At 39.3% G+C, this 18,657-nt stretch overlaps 1 protein-coding gene across 11 annotated transcripts in view; it reads left to right on the top strand.

The window, feature by feature from the left end:
- GTDC1 (glycosyltransferase like domain containing 1) overlaps nucleotides 1-18,657 on the top strand; it is a 184,366-nt gene that overhangs the window by 79,835 nt on the left and 85,874 nt on the right. For 9 of the 11 annotated variants that reach the window (XR_010606382.1, XM_065637514.1, XM_065637511.1 and 6 more), the window contains 2 exons: nucleotides 12,804-12,971; nucleotides 15,802-15,975. Coding sequence is in view for 10 of the 11 variants with exons in the window: in XM_065637514.1 (XP_065493586.1) it covers nucleotides 12,804-12,971; nucleotides 15,802-15,975 (342 nt within the window). In the remaining variant the exon portion in view is untranslated. The remainder of the gene's footprint in view (nucleotides 1-12,803; nucleotides 12,972-15,801; nucleotides 15,976-18,657) is intronic. The other 2 variants (XM_065637517.1, XM_065637512.1) reach the window with 1 other exon arrangement.

Raw genomic sequence — 18,657 nt, 5'->3', positions numbered from 1 at the left:
TGGCGTGATGGAGCCGCGGTACGTATGGCTCGTGGGCCAACCACATGAAAGAAATCGTTCAAAGACCAGATGAGCCCAAGCTGGGTTAAGTTAGACTTATGTGTGAGCTTCAAAGCTTAGGGAATAGCATCCCTTTTTAAAAATAAATTTATTTTATTAATAACACCTGCGCCGCCGAGTTCTTAAACGGTGAGAACATGTATAGATGGACGTTACGTTAAATATATTTAAATCAGGAGGGTAAAATTGTGATATTTTTTTTTTTTTTTTTTTTGGTGGAAATTCAGGTGGAATTGGACCGCAGTCTAATGCGCTGCAAAAAAAAGCCGAGTTTGTGTTTGTTGCACATAAAAGCCCAACTCTTCTCTGCCTTTCAGGTAAAAATGAAAATAAATGGAAGATAAAAGGGGATTTTGTCGGCGCAGAGGGTTAAGAACAGGCTTTCCGTAAGTGCTTGTGAGTGGAGAGAAGGGGGAGGTTGAGTGCTCGCCGCTGCAAATTTCTCGGTAACTTGGAAAAAAAAAAATATCCTGCTTTTTTTTTTTTTTTTTAATACTTCTGAAGAACCCGTTCGATAGTTTCGGGGCTGTGTCCTTTCAATAAAGCTGGGCCCTCGTTGCCTTGTGTAACTCTGAACCTCCAAGGTGATGTGGTTGGGATTGCAGCTGGGGGGGAGAACCCCAGAATTCATCCGACGACTTGTGTGAGATGGACACGCAAAAACCACATGTAAAACTTGAGTAAGGTCATGGGTGAAAATGTCCAATAGAATAATAAGCATCTTTCATATGAAACTTGCAATAAAAAAGCAGTGTATAATATATTTTTCAAGACATTATTGTCTCTTGCCATGGGTGATACTCAACATGGGTGGCTCTCTTGCTTCTAGTAGGAGTCTTATTTCTAAGGAGATTGGGTTTTTTTTACAGCCCTCATTTGCTTTTCTTTGGTGTTTTGATGTTTTTAAAAGTTGAGATTCATTCAAATAATGTAACATGACACAAAGCTGGAAAATGTCAATCTTGAGCTGTTTCTGTGTAATCTTGTTTAATTTTTCCTTGAAACAGTAGCCCTAAGGAGGTCGACGGTGGGACCGGTCAGGATGCTGCTCTGTATCACCCTGATGGATGTAATTTTGGCTTTGATATTCTTTACTAGTTCACCTCTCCTCCTTTCTTTTTGTACTTTCTACTACTATCTGTAGTGATTTATCCAAACACAGGAGCAAGGAGGAAGGGAGAAATTAAGTTTTTGTACTTTATCTACTGATTTTTTTCTTTCCCATTAAGTCAATCCACAGGTTCTATGTCAGAAAGAGGGAGATTTCCCATATATATATATTTTTTTTGAAAAACCCTAACTACATTCGTTTCTTTAATATCATATATGAAGTCAAGAGGAGCTTGTGGAGGAGGTTGGGTTCTGTTGATGCCAGCATAGTTAAGTTCCTTCCTTCTGTGTGATTTGTTTGTTTGCTCGTCTCTTAAGAAAAGAACCAAAGGTGAATGAAGGGATGGCATCCTGAAAAATCATCACAAGACGCTGGGGAAAGGAACATGCTAAATAAATACTGGTTTTCTGAGCTGGTTTGTAGAATCATCCCTTATGGGGGATATTCATGAGACTTCTCCTGGGCATTCATTTATACGTCCAGCACACGCTTAGTATTTTAGTAGAAGCAGGAATTTAAATCATGGATAATATTAAATTATCTTTTATGCTCAGTCCAAGAAATGACGAGGTGCAGGAGCGCGCAGAGAAAGCAGAAAAGAAGTTTTACTACTGGTATCTATAATAATTTAATGTAATTTAATATCCATTTCAGTGTTTGACAGGAAGTAAAGATTACTTAAATATTTGTCCCTGCGAACACAGGGCTGTGTAAAGATCTTTGACTTTCAAAGTTAATTTGTTTCTTCCAACAACATATAGAGATATATACAGAAAGTGAATCCCATATGACTGTACAGCTACCAGTGCTCCACAACTTTTTTGGGAATAATTTCCAAAGAACATCGCAGGTCATCTTGACAAACAGCTTGAGTAAAGTTTCCTTTTCTGGAGCCCTGAAAGGTTTTACTTGTAGTCCAAGGGCATCGCTGGAAAAAATTGGTTTATTTGGAGACTTTGACCAAAACTGTTTCCCTTTGCTCAGTTTTTGCAGGTATGAAAGCCTGTCACCCAGCCACCTCAAAGGGATTTTTAAGCATTCTATGCAGATTGATGCACGATCTTTTCCTAGTAACAAATTAACTTAAATGTTAAGTATGTGTCGTATATCTGGGTGTGTGCATGTACACAAGCCTATATGTGTATATATGTACTATCTGTGCCTGAAAATATATCTAAAAATGATGGATCACCATATACAGTCTCAAAAAGATAATATTTTATTTGGGGACATCCATCAGGTACTGCGGTGAGCAGGGTCCGTAAGTATGTAAACAGCGACGTGATTAAATGGGAGCTGATTAAATCCCTAGATTGTGACACTTCTCATCAGCTCTGGCCTGGGCTCCTGGTAAGGCCTCGATTAAAAAAAATCAGCCTCAGTTTCTTAACTTAATGGTTAGAAAGAATCTAGTATATTATTCTGAATTTTTCCATACAGCTGCAACCCCTGAGATGTGTATTTCTCCTGGGGAATGATGGACGTTCAGCACTGGATGCTGTAGTTAATGGTGAAGGGAATTGAGAAGTTTTAGGATACCATAGTTGCGTGTTGGATGTGTTGGGAAAATATAATCTGTAAACTCCCTGGAAGCATTATTATTAGATTATTATTATATTATTGGATTTTTCCATGTGGTGAAAATCTCAAAATACTGCAGTGTTGGGGCTCAGTTTATTTACTTGGGGAATGCATCCGCGTTGTAAAAATTGACTTTAAAGTGACTGTTAATGACACATGTAGTTGTTAACCCCGCAAAAGTCTCAGCCAGGAGCTGGAGAAGAAAAATGGGCAAAGGGCTTCAGCTTCAGAACTGTCAGGTTCCCTCACAAGTTTAGGGTATTCTCTTTTTCTTTGAATTTTCTCCTATACATCTCTGTTCTCATGTTGGTCCCCAGCGTCCCATGTCAGGAGCTCCAAAGCTGAGACCCATTTATTCCTTTTCTTTCACTGGTGGCACCGTAAATAAAAACCTATTGTGATAACACATGAAATAAAATGATAGGACAGCAACACAGATCACACTTAAAATCACGTTATGTAACTGGAAGTAGAACAGCTTATGGTGTGTGCCGGGCGTGATGCAAGTTTTATTTAAGAAATATATGACTGAAGGGTTACATTCGATCCAAATGCTCCCCTTTGTGATCTTTAGCCATGTTTGTAGAGAAACCCCTCTTAAAGCACTTAGAGCTTAATTCGGAACAGACAAAACAATTATTTTTTGAAAGTCTGCTGAAATATGTTTGGCAGCTTTTGGATATAGGGGAGTGTTTGTCTCACTTCTTTGAAATCTCACTTCAATCGGTCATCCAGCCATCGCGGTGTAATCATTCAAATCTGGTAGCGAGGGTGGGCTTCGCTGAGTTAAAAAATGCTCTAAAAAGGAAGTTTAGTGACTCAAAATAGTGTGTAAGTCATGAAGACTGAATTTCCCCTTCTTGATATGCTTTTGAATATTGGACTGTCTGCTGTCCCCATGGTTTTGGTGAAGTGCTGGTTGATAAATGTCTCTATGTAGGTGGGGCTTTGGTCCCCCAGTACCTACCAGTAAGGGGGGCTGTTCCTCACCCTCTGTTTTTGTGGTTTTGGTGACTGCACATCACGTTCTGCCTGCAAGAGATGCTGGATGAGAAGCTTCAAACGCGCAGTGAGATGTTGCAGTGGTCACGGTCGCTGAGGGCTGGTGAGCAGCTCATGTTGTCCCATGCTAATATTTGAGAAATAATTACGATATTTGGTTTTGACCTAAATAGCCACTGCTCTCCCGGACACTTCTATTATGCTGTGACATACCTTCTCTTCTAATGGCACTTTATCATTTAGTTTATTACGTAGATATTAGGTATACAAGTCTGGCGGCTCTTAAGCATCAAATAGTCTCGTTTAATTTCTTAGGGAACCAAAGTGGCGCTTTATCTTCTGTAACTATAAATGATGTACGTGGCTGTTTCTTGTAGGAAGAGAAGGAAGCAGGTTGACACTGTGCGATATGGTTTTATAGCTGGACTATTGCATGAAGACAGAGCAGAAACGTTTAAATTGTGGTTCTGTTTCTCACTTTGCTGATCGCAGCGAATAGTCTGCTCAGCTTATATTACAGCAGGGAAGTTGCCACTGTGTCGCAGGAACAAATATTATAGAAGTGTGAAGGGCAGGTGGGAGAAATTAATAATAATATAAATATATTTTTTTGGTGATGTTTGATTGAGATACTTTTTTAATGTATGTATATGGAGGACTATGCACTTTGTGAATACATATTAAAATCACTAAGTTATTCCTAATGTTCTGTAGTGCTGCCTGCTCCTGACAAACATCTGATACGGATCATATGCCTCTAAAAAGAGAAGTTCCTCGAGCAAAATATCCTCATGAAAACAGGTTGGAGATACATTCTCTCGCTCGCTCTCACTCGCATGTTACATTTTGGCACGTCGTGGAAGCAGGTAGCATATCTACTACCTGCTGTTGAAAGTGTTGAAGATACTGAATTATTTATTCCATCTTCTGCACTATCCAAACCCGTTTTGGGTAGTTTGACACATCTCGGTCTTCCATATGGATACTTCATGGTGACAGAGTTGCCAGCTGCTCAGGTTTTATGACAGTCTGAGTTTTTTCGAGGACTGTATTAGTTTTCTGGGAAGTATCCTGCTTTTTCCATTTGTAGGCAGTAGTTGTGCCTTGGGTTGGTGCTCTGGAGTGGGAGATTTTTGGGAAAAATTAGCTAAGAGCTTCCATAAAAATATTTTTTTTGAGCACTTGATGTTTATGGTGTGAGATTAAATCAGAGCCATGTGATATAAGAAAAATGCGAAATCCACTTGCTAAGAAAACGAAGTTCCTCTTAGCGTAGTTTTCACTTTTGTGAAAAAAAGTGTTCAGTTATCAAGGTGCACAAAGCTACATACAAAACAGTCTGAAATCCTCTGGAAAGCAGGATTTTCAGGGCACTGGAAATGTAAAACTAAGCGGTCTGCCAAGACCCTGCTCATCTTCCCTGCGATTGTGCAGAGTGAGTGGGGCTTCCGTGCTTTTAAAACATAAAATGCGTAAACCTGAAAATGGGGAGATTTGAGTTTGCCAAAAATTTTTAAAATAAAGGCAGGTCAGCTATTGTGTTACTTTGCCATTCATACATTTGAGAATTTACTAATATAAATCTTTTTAAGGGAAACTCTCGCTATTTTGGTCAGGCTGTGCTGCAGTGTGTTCAATTCTCCTTCAATAGTATAAATCAACCTCACTTGCAGCAAGGTCCATATACCCGTGACATTGTCCATCTCTTCTGTGTCATCCAAACTGACACCAGGGGATGTGAGGTTACGCTCCTCAAAGCTTGTTTCATATTTGCTACTGAATAGTCGTGTTGTTCTGTGGAGTCTTATGACTTCTTCACGTTGCTGCAACCTCTCGGGCATATTGTGGTTTTCGTACCAGTCATTTGACACGGTTCTTTTTTCTTCTCCAGAGTTGGACAGATAAGCTACGCAGTGAAATGAATTTGCAGACTTTAAAACAATAAATAACGCTATTTAAATGTTACCTAATGTAGTAGAACATCAGTTTTACAAGTGAAAAAGAGTCTTTTTGCTGTCTATCAACTGCATCCTGTATGATTACCCTTGGTGAATTTGTTGCCTTCAGACACTGACCTTTCTTTTCTTGTCTGTCTTTCTGCCTCCCTTCCTTTTTCTCCTTTCTTTTTCTTGCTCCATCGCAGCACATATTTGAGCAGAGTGAGTCCGTACGTCTCTCACAGACCATCCAGCAATGGCTACTTTTCACTAGTTGCCTATTTTGATTTGCCCATGCTCTGCTCTAATCGGGTGCCTTTGCTTTGTTATTTAATGCTGGGGGGGTGAAATCTGAGTGAGGAAGATGATGTGGAATCGAGGTTTTTCTCCTTCCCCCCATCACCATATAGCTGCTTGGTCTCGACCTCTCCCTTTGTGGAAACAGGGAGGACGATGTAGCCCATGGTGAACAATCTGGCCACTAAAGTGAAAATGTGCATCTGTCAGTAATTAATTGAAACCAAATTTAATTACAAATCAGGAGAAAAAAAAAAAAATAGGACCACACGCTTAATAAAATTCAACAAGCTTCAGTGTCCTTGCCTAAAAAACAAAGTAATCCAAACAAAATACTCCCCCCTCAAATGCCTGAAAGTCTTGTGAGATTTTCTTTCAAGCTTACTTCTTGACATTAAATAGAAAAGTAGTTTAGATTAACTGTTTTCACATCGTTTTCGGTATCTTTTGAGTTAAGGGTCATCAAAAATAGTGGTAGGCGTTTAGGGCTGGTTCTGAACCAATTGCGTCAGCTGGGGATCTGGCCCCAAAACTGGACTCAGAGATTTGATTGTACGTAAATATTCTGATCAGCTGGTTGAAATAAAAATTCAGAGGGATAGGGAGGATAGAGAGAGAACCCGAATAATTTACAAATTAAATAATACATTTATGTAACCTCCTGAATGTTTTAATGGTGAGAGATTTGCGTTTTTTTTCAGCTTCAGCCCCATTCTAGTTTTGCGGGATGACATCTGTGGGGATAGCAGGTTGAGACAGGAGGTTCTCAAAAATTCTACCCAGGGTCCTAACAGAGCTCCCAAAATCTGAGTGGTGGGAGGAGACACAGGGAAGAGTGGGATGTGGAATGGAGGGGCTGGAAATGCAGCCCCCCCCGGGCTCCAGCTGTGTCAAATAGATGTGCGTGCAGAGACTTGAGGGTTTTTGGGAGTATGGTATATATTATATAAAGAAGGGGAAAATGCGTTTGATTTCTGGGCAGTAAATCCTTTTGGAAAAACGTAACTAAGGTCTGTCAAAGTAGGAACAAGAATTTCAATGATAGTCTGAAATAGCATACATAGATGTATTTTTAAATAAAACTATTAAAAAGGGATTGGCAGTATGAGTTCAAACAAAATATTAATTTCTACTGTATTTTAGTATACAAGGCAAACCCCAAATCCAAACCCATTGAACTAGTAGCAGCCATGAATATTTATCTCTGCGTACTCTACCTACAGATAGTAATTACAGCAAGAGGAAAAAATGTTTTTCTTTACAATTAATATTTGTAAACGTTTATGAAAGTACATAACAAATAAATAAGACAAGCACATGGCCTAATTAAGATGAAAGGCATGACAACCCTTGTGATTTGTTCTGAAAAATAAAGAACGTTAAAAAGTAAGACTTAATTATTTCTGTAAACATTCCAAATTATGCTCTATCTAGAAAACCTTAATTTATGAGATATATATTATAATATGTGTAAGATTTTTTGACATTTGTACATTCCATGTCAAAAAAATTATTGTTAATTTATTATTTATTATACAGGATGCTGTTGTATATTATCACTTATTAGTATTTATTGTTCAGAAATTCAGAGTCATCTATTGTCTAATGGGAAATGGAAAAGCATTTTATATCTGTTTGCAATTTGTGTATTCTTGGTCTAGTGATAAAAAATGCAATATAAAAATGTGTGTAATAATAAATGAAAACAACTGATCTCTTTAACATTTCAGGCATTAATAACACTATTTGATATGCAGTGTACTTATGAAAAATAACTTAAAGCCAAAGCCATGGACTTGTCTGAATTGCTGGGGTGAAATCAAGGCAACTGTATGGTGGAGGAACCAAAGCCCTCAGGTTTGATCTTGAGGAGCTTGAAAACACCATGGTCTTTGAAGCCCTTGTTTCCCAAGATGGATGTGTCTGTGGTCACGCCTTCAAGTTGGGCACGATGATCCTTGTGGGTCCCTTCAAACTCAAGACATTCAATGATTCTTTGCCTTTTCCTTGCTCTGTATTTCTCCGATGTTTAAGGAGGCAACACAGAGCGTTCTTCAGGACCTCTTATCCCAACTGTTCTTGCCTTCTGCAGAAGGATGAGCTGCCCCTCGTCTCAGAGCAAGTGCTTCCTCTAAGCTCCTCTTACTTGCTATATAATTTTGGTTGGTTTCTGATCAGCTGGAGAAAATGCAGCCATCAGCAGAGTCATCACTGTGAGCTGTGTTTTAGGGTTGATGATGATTCGTTGGGTTGGAGTGACTTTGTGGTCTCCCTGGCTTCACTGTGCTGACTGCACAAGAACCATGCTCAGAACGAAACGGGGTAAAAATCTGAGGTTTGGAGACTCTCTGTTGTACAACATAAGGCCTCCCAATTGAAATTTCGGGAAAAATAAATGTATTTATAGCTCCAGTATAATTTGGAGCTCTGCGAGAACAAAGCAGTCAGTGCTTTGTGAGAAGTATGGTGGGATTTGATGCCTCCAAGTGCTCAAGGTTTTAATTCTAGATTGGTGCAAAGACAGATCTTCCAACTTCACATCCCAGAATGATGGAGGAATGTGAATTCAATCAGTGCCATCTAATGAACAGGTTTTTTTTTAGTGCCCATTTCCCCTAAAAGGCTCTTATTTGTAGCAATATCCAAATCTAACTCTGTTTTATCGTAGTACTGGCAAATGAAGAGTGCTCGTACCTCTTTTCTGGACTGCCAGATCTACAATCGTAAACTCAGACAAAATATTCCAGTACAAATCAGGTGCTCTTTTAAACTCGCTTTGTGCCGTAAGCCTGGTCAATTGGAGAGTTCAGCTTCCATATCTATAGATACATAAATATGTCCTGTGTGGTCTCCCAAGGGGAGGGCAAAATGTGTTTTTAGTTAAGTTGCACGGGGATTTAATTGAAAGATTTAGGGCAATGTCATGGTTACATGACACAAAGAAGATTTATAAAGCAAAATAAAAATACTTTAGCACCTTTACTTTTATAATTTGCTCGATATAAATGGAAACCTGTATTAGTCATTTTGTCTGCCGGTAATTAAAAGCAGTGATGGTTTTTATATTTTACAGCTTCGGTGTAAAATAATGGGGAAGACAATTCAAAGGTCAGAGCGTTCTCTGGACAGATCGCGGCTCAGCTTCCCTCCCGTGAATATTTGTATGAATTAAGCACTCGCTTAACTTAATTCACATAAGTAGTTCCTCAGAAGTCGGAAGGACTATTAAGTGATTCAGATTAAGCGCAAGCTTAGCGTAAGAGCAGAGCTTGTGCGGGTGGTGGCCCTGAAATTTGGCCGGGCTCCAAGGCAGGGATGCTCCTGCCTGCGCGATGGTCCCGCTCTACACGAGAAGGTCATTTGCAACATAGGAAAATACTTGGGCATGTTTCAAAGGGAAAAGCCAGGGCAGTCGCATTAGAAACCTGACCTTCAGCGCAGGTTTTGTGGCGGTTCGCACAACATTGAAGAGCGCTGTGTGCGTTATGTGTTGTAGCGTTGATGGGTCTAGATAATATCATAATAGCAGTTGAAATATGGAGGGTTTTGTGAGATGGTAAGTTAATGATGTAGCTGTTAATTTGAATTTAGCAGACGTTTTAAATATAGGTTTCTCTTACAGAGACAAAAGTTGCAATTTAAAGCTCTTTGGTGGTCTAAAAACAGCTTAATTCTCTAGTAGCATGGTAATAAGTACTAATCCAGCTTATACAGTGATTGTAGTATGTCATGTTTGTGAAAGATTGCCTAACTCTGCTTTCTCTGGGTTTTATGTTAATTTTTTTAAATTAAACATAAAACCTTATAACATCTTTATGCTGAGATAAACTGTTCAATTCAACTTGTGCTCAAGCAGCAGCTGTCAGGAATTATCATGTTTCGAGCGTTCTTGCCATCACCTTGTGTCTCTACCTCCCGGATACACTCCGCGGGATGATAAAACTCACCTTGTTAGGATTTATTACTTAAATAATAACCCGAGGTAAAATGAGAGTTGATGTCACACGGAATGACAACTGACATATATTTATGTTGCACGTTACATTATAATAAACTTTCCTTTCTTCCCCCCGTAATAGGCGTTAAGTGGGAATACGCTCCAGCGTATCCTCCAGTGCCCTGTGTGAGTCCATTAGCCACGAATGCGGCTGCTCTGTGGGCATGTTCGGGGGACTTGGGCTGTCAGGTGCTATTTAAGCTTCTAATGCCAGAGAAATTGGTTATCGTTGGGTAGTTAGCAGCTTTAACGCCAGTAAAGAAGCAAGTATGTAAGAGCATCTCCTATTTGTTGGGTTAAATTCAAGAAGTGCTGTGAAGTAATGCGAGCGAGTCAAGAAGGGCGTTTTCTAATAGTGTTATCAATTAAATGCTTTTATTTTTATTTTTTTCTTGCTGTAAGAAACGTAAGCGGTGTCATTTCAGGCTCTAAATCTGAATTTGCGGGTAATCACGACGGTTTTCTCTTGACGCTGGGCTGGGCGGTGATAAGCAATTTGCTTGTTAATCGAGTCTTATCCCTTCCCGTTTACAGTGGAGAAAATTTGGGTCTATCTCTTGCAAGCTTTCCAAGTTTTTGGCCTTTCTTGCCATACTAGAAGCCAGCCTCTCGCTCCCTCTGATGATGCTATTGAATTCCTCTGGGACTGCAAACGTTAATTTTCCTTTCCTCTGGGCATAACCATCTTTTTCTCATATTCCTCTCCTAGTTGTTCCTTTGTCCTTCTGAGCAAGTTCAGGTATTTCAGAGCTACACGGTTTTGTCCATGTTTAAATCTTGGATCTCATTTCTCCTTGTGTTCCCCGTTGCCCTTTTCTCTCTCTCATCACATTAACCTGGGCATCCCCACTCTCTTCTCTTCCCGTTCTTGCTTTTGTGCCTCTGTCTGTGCTGCTTCCCGTGTTTTCAATCCCAATGTGCCGTCTCTTTTTTTTTTTTCCCCTCCTCTTTTCATTCAAACACAGCCAAATGTGGAGACGCTGTCCTGTATCAATTCAGTTTTCTTCCTAACCCGTCGCAGAAAGAGCTTTGCTGAAAAATCAGCGAAGGAAGAGATTAAGCTGTAGTGCAATCCAGAAATAGCCACAAATTTGCCAAGCAACCATTTCATCTCATTTCTGTAATATTTGGGGTATGTTTTCTCCTGTTTATAGTTTAATTTGTCGCTCTAGTGCTGCATTCTCGGCCTTCTCTGAGCAGGGGGATCACATCGCCCGTAGGAAGTTTTCCTGCTTTGAATCTGGCACCCAGGTCATTATGAGGTCCAGAGGTTGTTACTCTTCATGACAAATAAATGATGGCTTACGTAAAACTATTTTTTTCCTCTTAGTGTGGCTCATAATAAACCCGAGCTCGTATCTTAATTGGCGTTCTGTTTGACAGCCCCTTTAAGATGATCAAATATTTGATGAAAAAGGCAATAGCGTTTATCTTTTACTTTGGGAAACCTTTCAGATTAGCATTGACTCAGGTTGATGAAGATGGATACAGGATCCATTCTCTAGGAAGTGTTTGTTCTGTAGATACAGATTATTTAAGAATAGTGTCTGTTAGCATAGGTGATGTTATTTTATATATATATGGGTATTTGGGGAATTCCTTGAGTTTTAAGGTTGACAGCCAGGATCAGAAGTTTTTAAATATTAGTGATGTCAGTGTGGCAGTAATCTTGAACACAAAATCTATGTAAAAAAAGGAAGAATAGGAATAAAATTGGATAAAGAACAGGAAGAATAGGAATAAAAATAAGAAAAAAATATTTTAAAAGAATTAAACATAGTGTAAATAAATTCTGGATCTGAACCGCTAAAGTGGTGGATAGCAAAAAAAAGGTCAGAAACATGCTACGTTGAAAAGCAGTTTATTGAAGATTAATGTTTTATGTGCAATAAATACCTGATTTTTATTTTTTTTTTTAAACTCGTGATGAGAAATGTACAACACGAACGTCTACAGTTCTGTGGTTCTCTGTAGGTTCAGGATTCACTTTGCTTGAAAGCAGCATTAGGCAGGAGATGCTCACCTACTTCTGGAGAAATGCAGAGAAATCTCCTGCTGGTTACAGTAGGGTCACAATTTTGCATTACGCATTTAAATACATTCATTTTCTGATAACCTGATAAGTTACGGGACGCTAAGACAGCAGCTTGTTAGCGCTGTTTGTGCCCGTTTTATATAAGTGAAGGATGCGTGCTGTATTGTAGACTGGGGAATAGCAGGAGTGCTGTGGCAATACTGGGGTGCAAGGGTAGAAACAACATTTCATTATAGAGGATACCTAATAAAAATGTGGAAATACAGCAGAAAAAGAGTGGTAGGGAAAAAAAAAAAAGAAAGACTATACTAGATAAGTGCACTGCATAAATCAAAAGGGTTTATGTCATAACATGAACATGTGCCATTCCTGCTCATATATTGAATTTCAGTAGTTGGTTGCATAAAGAAGTAAAGTGTAATGAAACTGGCAAGCAAAGTATTCCCTAGTCAGCCTTATCTTTGTTCCATTTGTCCTTCAGATACAGCTTTTCTTGCCTTTTTCAATAAAATCCATCCAGCCTTTTTTTTTTTATTTTCATTTTGCATCTCTCTGCAACTGAGCTGGGAAGACCAATGAGATTCGGTGCTTTTCTAGTTGGGTTCTTAGTAGCCGCTTTTTAAGAGATCAAAACTTCGAATGCTGCTACATGGTATTAAGGCTTAGCTATTGATGTGTCCCTCCAGGGGTGATGTTTTTCTTGGGGGGGAAGCGGAGAAGGGGAAGGGGTGACCCCTTGGAACATGCTCACCGACACCCAACACTGTTCTCCTTGTTTTCCAGGGTCCTCTTTGCAAGCTCGGTGCTTAACCTGGCTGAACTCGTTGCCCTCCGGCCTGACCTTGGCAAATTGAAAAAAGTCCTCTACTTCCATGAGAATCAATTGGCGTATCCTGTCCAGAAATGCCAGGAGAGGGATTTTCAGTATGGATACAACCAGGTTCTGTCATGGTAGGTGTTTCTTTGCACCGCTTTGTGTTATTTAAGGTGTCCTTCTGGCTACAACCTTGCAGCATCGTGAGCCTGAGGAGTCCTCCTGCGTATAAATGGTGACCCTGTAGCAAACCGAGGTACCAACAGAGTCCCAAAGAGAGGCTGATAAAAGTGCTGTAGCAGAAACAATCTGCTCTGTTAACTCCTCTCAATTTATTGTATGAAGTCCACCCGTGCTATGTTGGGCTACCGTGACCTACCCATTAGTGGTGGGGATTTTGACCCATGTCTTGGATGTGATGAGGAAGATGTTTTGTTTCACGGACGCTTCGCAAAGGTGCAGCTGATCAGCTCTTGCTCGGCCGTAGCTTTTACTGCATCCAAGTGAAATTATATGGAGGGTTTTAGGGAAATAAACAGAAATTAAAATGTACTGCAGCACTTCTCTTGTGAAGAGAGGGCGGTAAACATACCAGATAAATCCTTATATTTCTTTCATCTAGCATTCAGAAATTGTGCAGTGCTAAAATACCCAGACGTTTTAAAGGCTGCGGTCCTTTATTGTTGCTAAAAACAAATGTATTTCTCAACTCTGAGTTAATGAAAGAAGTTAATAACAGCAACGCTGAAAAGCTTTGTGGTTAAGCACTGCACAGACCTAAGTGAAACAGCAGAACTGAGTTGGTTTGAACTGAAATAAATTCATTTCCATGATCTTCCTCACCTATCTGCTAGTAGGAGAATTATTAGGAATAGGGATTGAACGTTTTAAGGTAAAAGTTAAGCTTTTGCATCTTTTCGATGTAAGCCAGTTGATATTGAAATAATGATCTGTGTAAAACCTGAGCGTTCTGTAGCAGCTTCTGCTGCCGTATTTGCAACATGTTTCACTTACCGGGCAGTAAAGATGGGAAAGTACAGTGAAAGATCATTTAGAAACAGACGCAGCCATTTTCAGATTTCGTAACAAAAAAGATGTGGGTTTTGGCACTGGTGCAAGGAATATTTTTTTTTATATATATTTTGCTTTATTATGGCAGTTATTTTTCACACATCCATTGTAAGCTGACATGCGTTTCTATTCAGAATAGGCATTTTTGAGATAATAAAAGTATCTTCTTATATTAGGGAAAAAAAAGAATGCTTTTATAGATGCGCCATTCTGTCTCCTTCAGCCTCCAATACTATATATTATTCATCTCCCCTTTTTGTTGCTGCAGAAACCCCAACAGATAGGAATGATCTCCTCCGTACTGTTTGTAACTACCCAGTGATCATCCACAAAGAAATAACATCTTCCCATCTTCCAAATCTGTTAGAAATGCTAAAAATGTCTCTTTCCAGTTTTGCATAGAGGTTTTGGAGATTATTGAAATTGGAGCGCTTTGAATCTTCAGGTTGGTGCTTTCAGTAATTAAAGAGAATTTTTTTCTCTGGAATTATTTTATAGAGTTTATGTAGTGAAATAATCTTTTTCAGTGATGGCTGAGATTCCTTCTAGCTGCTCAGGTTCTTTCTGATTTGCTGGTGGCGTGCAACTTCTCTAGGAAAAAGTTGGGCAGATAAGACCTGATGCCCAAGAGCTGATGGTGTTGGAGGCGATGGGCTCCCGCGTTGTCCCGTGTCATCTGTAAATCAGTGCAGAAGAGATGACTGGATCATTTGTATGAAAATGAGACCAACGGGTTAAAAACCATAGGTGGGGAAGACTCCATAAAGAATTTCAGGTCCTGCAGCCTGCTTGGAAAGGATTATTTCTCTCTGTGATGTTTATTTTTTTGCTTTTGCTGCTGACTCTTGCTTTGGTGAGCGGTGTCAGTTCTCTTTCTTGGCCAGAGAGCAGTGGGATGCAGTGAGGGTCAGTGACAGCTTCTCACCTCAAATATACTTTTCACCAGCCTGGTGAATTATGAATGCGTGTCCTCAATGTATCTTATGACTCATAGGTCTGTATTACAATATATAAAATATTGAGTAAACCAATTGGCCATAAAGCATTTCTTACCTGCGTTAGCGTTGCGTGTTTGCCAGCCTAGCTACGATTGTGTCAGCACTTCTAGGATAAACTTCCAGATATTTCAGGTTTTTTGATAGCTTCTCATTTTCTCCAGGCTGACTCTAAGTGGAGAAATAATACCTACATTATCATTCAACTGCATCTTAAAATTATTGATCCAATTGATTTAAAACACGGCACTAAGGAACAAAACATTGCATTAACGTGGAAGGTTTTTTCAAACTTTCTTTTGGTACCATGTGCTATGTTTTGTGTGTGCACATATACATGTGTATACATTAGTGAATGTATTTTTAATCAGGATTATGTATGCGTAGGTTAAAATAACATTCTGTTGCTCTAGTATCCTGCTACTTGGCAGTCAAAGGCAGGTTGACCAAAGGTAAGTTGTCCTTCAGTGTGGAAGTTTATTTCCAAGGAATTTTCATTTTCTTCCACGTTTACTTCTACGAAAGTCACATAGCAGTGGACTTTATCGGTTTATAATGCTTGTGAGAGATAATTACAATAATATTTTTCTTCGTGTTTTAGGAATAAAAAGTGATCCAGAGATAGAATAGGATGTACTCCTTTAGATTAATACTAATAGTCTATTACTCAGTTAAAAAAAAGCTTTAAAAATATTTCAAAGAGTGAATAGACAGAAATAAAAACATTTCCAATTAAGGTACATATACTCCTGTTTCTTGTGAAAAGGCTGATTTTAATTAGCATTCCACTTGTACATTTTGTTTGTTTATGAGAATATGCATCCTATTTCCTTTGCATTTAAAATATTTCTGTTCCGTTTGCAGCAGCAGTGCGTTCATTAATCTTAACCACTTTTTACAGTTTGGTTGCTGATGTTGTGGTGTTCAACTCTGCTTTTAATATGGAATCATTTCTTACCTCCATTGGAAAATTTATGAAGCTGATTCCTGACCACAGACCTAAGGATTTGGAAAAAATAATCAGACCGAAGTGCCAAGTTCTTTATTTTCCAGTCAGGTTTCCTGATGTGAGCAGGTCAGTACATTTTCCACGTCATAAATTGCCTCCAGCCTGTCAAAACTCTCTATTTATGGTGGCGTTTGAACTAATCAGCTAAAGCATCGTTAATGAAAGAGTTTGATAATGTGCGAAATCCCCTAATTGATAAATGTATTTCAATAATCAGAGGCTGTTCAGGCAGCATCTGATCTGCTGAGCCTGGCCGAAGTGTGTGTTGTACAAACATGCACCGCTCAGGAGGAATCATTTCCCACTCGTTTCAGTCATTTCCCACTTGTTTTAGTGATTTCTCACTTGTTTTAGCCTTTAAGGAGTTGCCTGCTCCTCAGCCCTGTATGTATTTGTACAGGGGAGGTCAAGGAGGAGAAAGAAATTCTAGAGAACGGTAAAAGCGATAAGCCTGTAGTCAAGAAGCTGTATTTCCCTCGGCGTTTTGCAGTGGGATTTTATTCCCTCCTCCCTCCCCTACCTCTTCTTTTATTGCTTCCCAGGTAGGTGAAAAGCATCCCCGGAGCAGGGAGCAGACGTGCAGATGTTGGCGTTAGCTGCAGCTGTAGTTGCTCTTCACTCTTCCTCGGTTACTCTGAAGGACATTTTTTATTACCCTCGTTTCGGAGCCCGTCTTGAAATTAGCGGTGGGTTATGTGGCTCAAAGGGAACATTCGCTGGATCCTTTTCACTTTTGATTAAACCTGGCTCAATTGTTTTTCCTGTTATAAGGGACTCTCCTCCCACCGAACAGGAACTTTGCTTCAATGGGACCGGCACTAAATAAAGGATGATTCTGCAATTTGATTATACTCTTAAAAACAACACGATGCTGGGTACATTTTTGTTTTGTTTTGTTTTGAAATAAGGATGGAAGGCACCATAGTGACTTTGCAAGAGTCTGGCTTTTGATCTGATAATAACTTCTGGCCACGCTTGAGATCTTTGTCTCTGACCAGCTTGTACTTATAGTTCTTTCAAAAACTAAATATACATTTGTGGTAGGTTGGAGTAGAGAGATTATTAGTACAGGAGGTCAGGTCACGCACTTTATTGACGTTCACGCTGCCAGGTTTGCATTTCAGTATTTTGGAAAACTTTATATTCTAGAGCGCTGATGCAAATTGTTTAGAAATCAGTGTCTGAAGTTAAGTCTTTAATCCTATGGTTTTGGCAAGTGGGTTAAAATCCTCCAGTGTTCCTTTGAGGCTTGGCCGCCTGGGGGCCAGTGGATATTGGTACCTAAACGTCTTGGAGGATCTACCATTGCTTCATAAAGACTGTGTTTTTCAGGACTGAGGGAATGCTGTGGATGCTCAGCATTTTTGATTTCGAGCCATTTTAAAGGGGGTCTGGTGGTTTTGGCATACTTTAAGAAGTCATGTGGTCCGAGCCTAGTTTTGGAGATGAAGTTGCGATAACCCCGTCTCACTTACTAAATCGGCTCTTCTGGACTTGTCAGCCCTGGCAGACGGGGTCAAACGAGACCTGACAAATTAGTCTCAAGTCATATGCACTGTGATCATTTATCCAAAGCAGAAGGTGGGTAAAATCAATCGTCTTCTACCCAAACTGGAAGATCCCATCTCGTTGTGTGCTCTTCTTAATGTGCCGCTCTTGTGTTGTCTCATTTTACAAAACAGGACACCTTTCACATTTTCATCATGGTTGTTGCGCTTCAAATTGTATCAAAAAGCTGTTTTCAGCAGTGGTGGGCAAAATTAAGGTGTTAGTGAAAAAACTGCGTGACTGTACAACTTTCTCAGCAGAGGGACTAAAAACACAGATTAATATCAGCTCTGTTCTTTCTAATATATGTTTTATTCAACAACTAATTCTAGATGTAAGTTCTAGTTTTTGGTGGTGGTTTTTTTGGTTCGTTTTTTGTTTTTTAGACAAAGCCCAATATCATCACAGAAAAAAAAGTGTAAGAACTGCTTTTGCATAACTGAAGTTCTTTGGGTTTTGACCTTCAGCTGCAGACAATATTTACTATTTCTTTATAAGACCATGTTTTAAGTGATGTTGAATGCACCTGTGGCAATTGAACGCTGTTGTGTTTTTTGATTTTTTATTTTTGACTGACCGGAGATTGAGGAGAAAAAGGTTAAGAAAAATTGTGGCCAACCTAAAATTTATAAAGCAAGCTCTTAGCCCAGAGTGTTTTTCAAGTTATTTTCAAATGGTAATTTGCTTTATCCAAACCAAACTCATACAGTGTAAGTAAGTGATTATTTGCATGACTGACAATCATTTCAGTGCCTGCAGTCTTTTTAAAATGCATAATTTTGCAGAGATGTTGGGAAAATATTTAAAAATTCTGAAGGCAAAATAATCAGGGTGATGTATTTTTTTTTTCTTTCCTTTGACCTCTTTTATGTTGCGCGTGAACGTCTCAGGGTGTGTTTGTGTCTGAAACATAATCTTCATTTGGATTTGGAAGAGAGTGACCTAAGAAATCATCCTTACACATGATGGTGATCTTTTTAAGATTATTTTAGATTAATATTGCGATTGTAGGGCAAAATAAAATATATCTGACCTGTGGTCAAACCCAGTGTAATAAAGGAGAATGTCACATGAGTTAATCCTGTCACGTATCTACCTTTTAATGTAATTACTGTAGATGGTGGATACACAAACCAGCACAAGCAGCGTAGTGAATGATCACTTAAGAGGGAAGCTACAATGATCGAGGATACCCTAGGA

The sequence above is a fragment of the Caloenas nicobarica genome, chromosome 6 (assembly GCF_036013445.1).
Source record: "Caloenas nicobarica isolate bCalNic1 chromosome 6, bCalNic1.hap1, whole genome shotgun sequence".
Classification (NCBI taxonomy): Eukaryota; Metazoa; Chordata; class Aves; order Columbiformes; family Columbidae; genus Caloenas; species Caloenas nicobarica.
The sequence above is the reverse complement of the archived record's forward strand: the minus strand, read 5'-3'. Positions and strand labels throughout refer to the sequence as shown.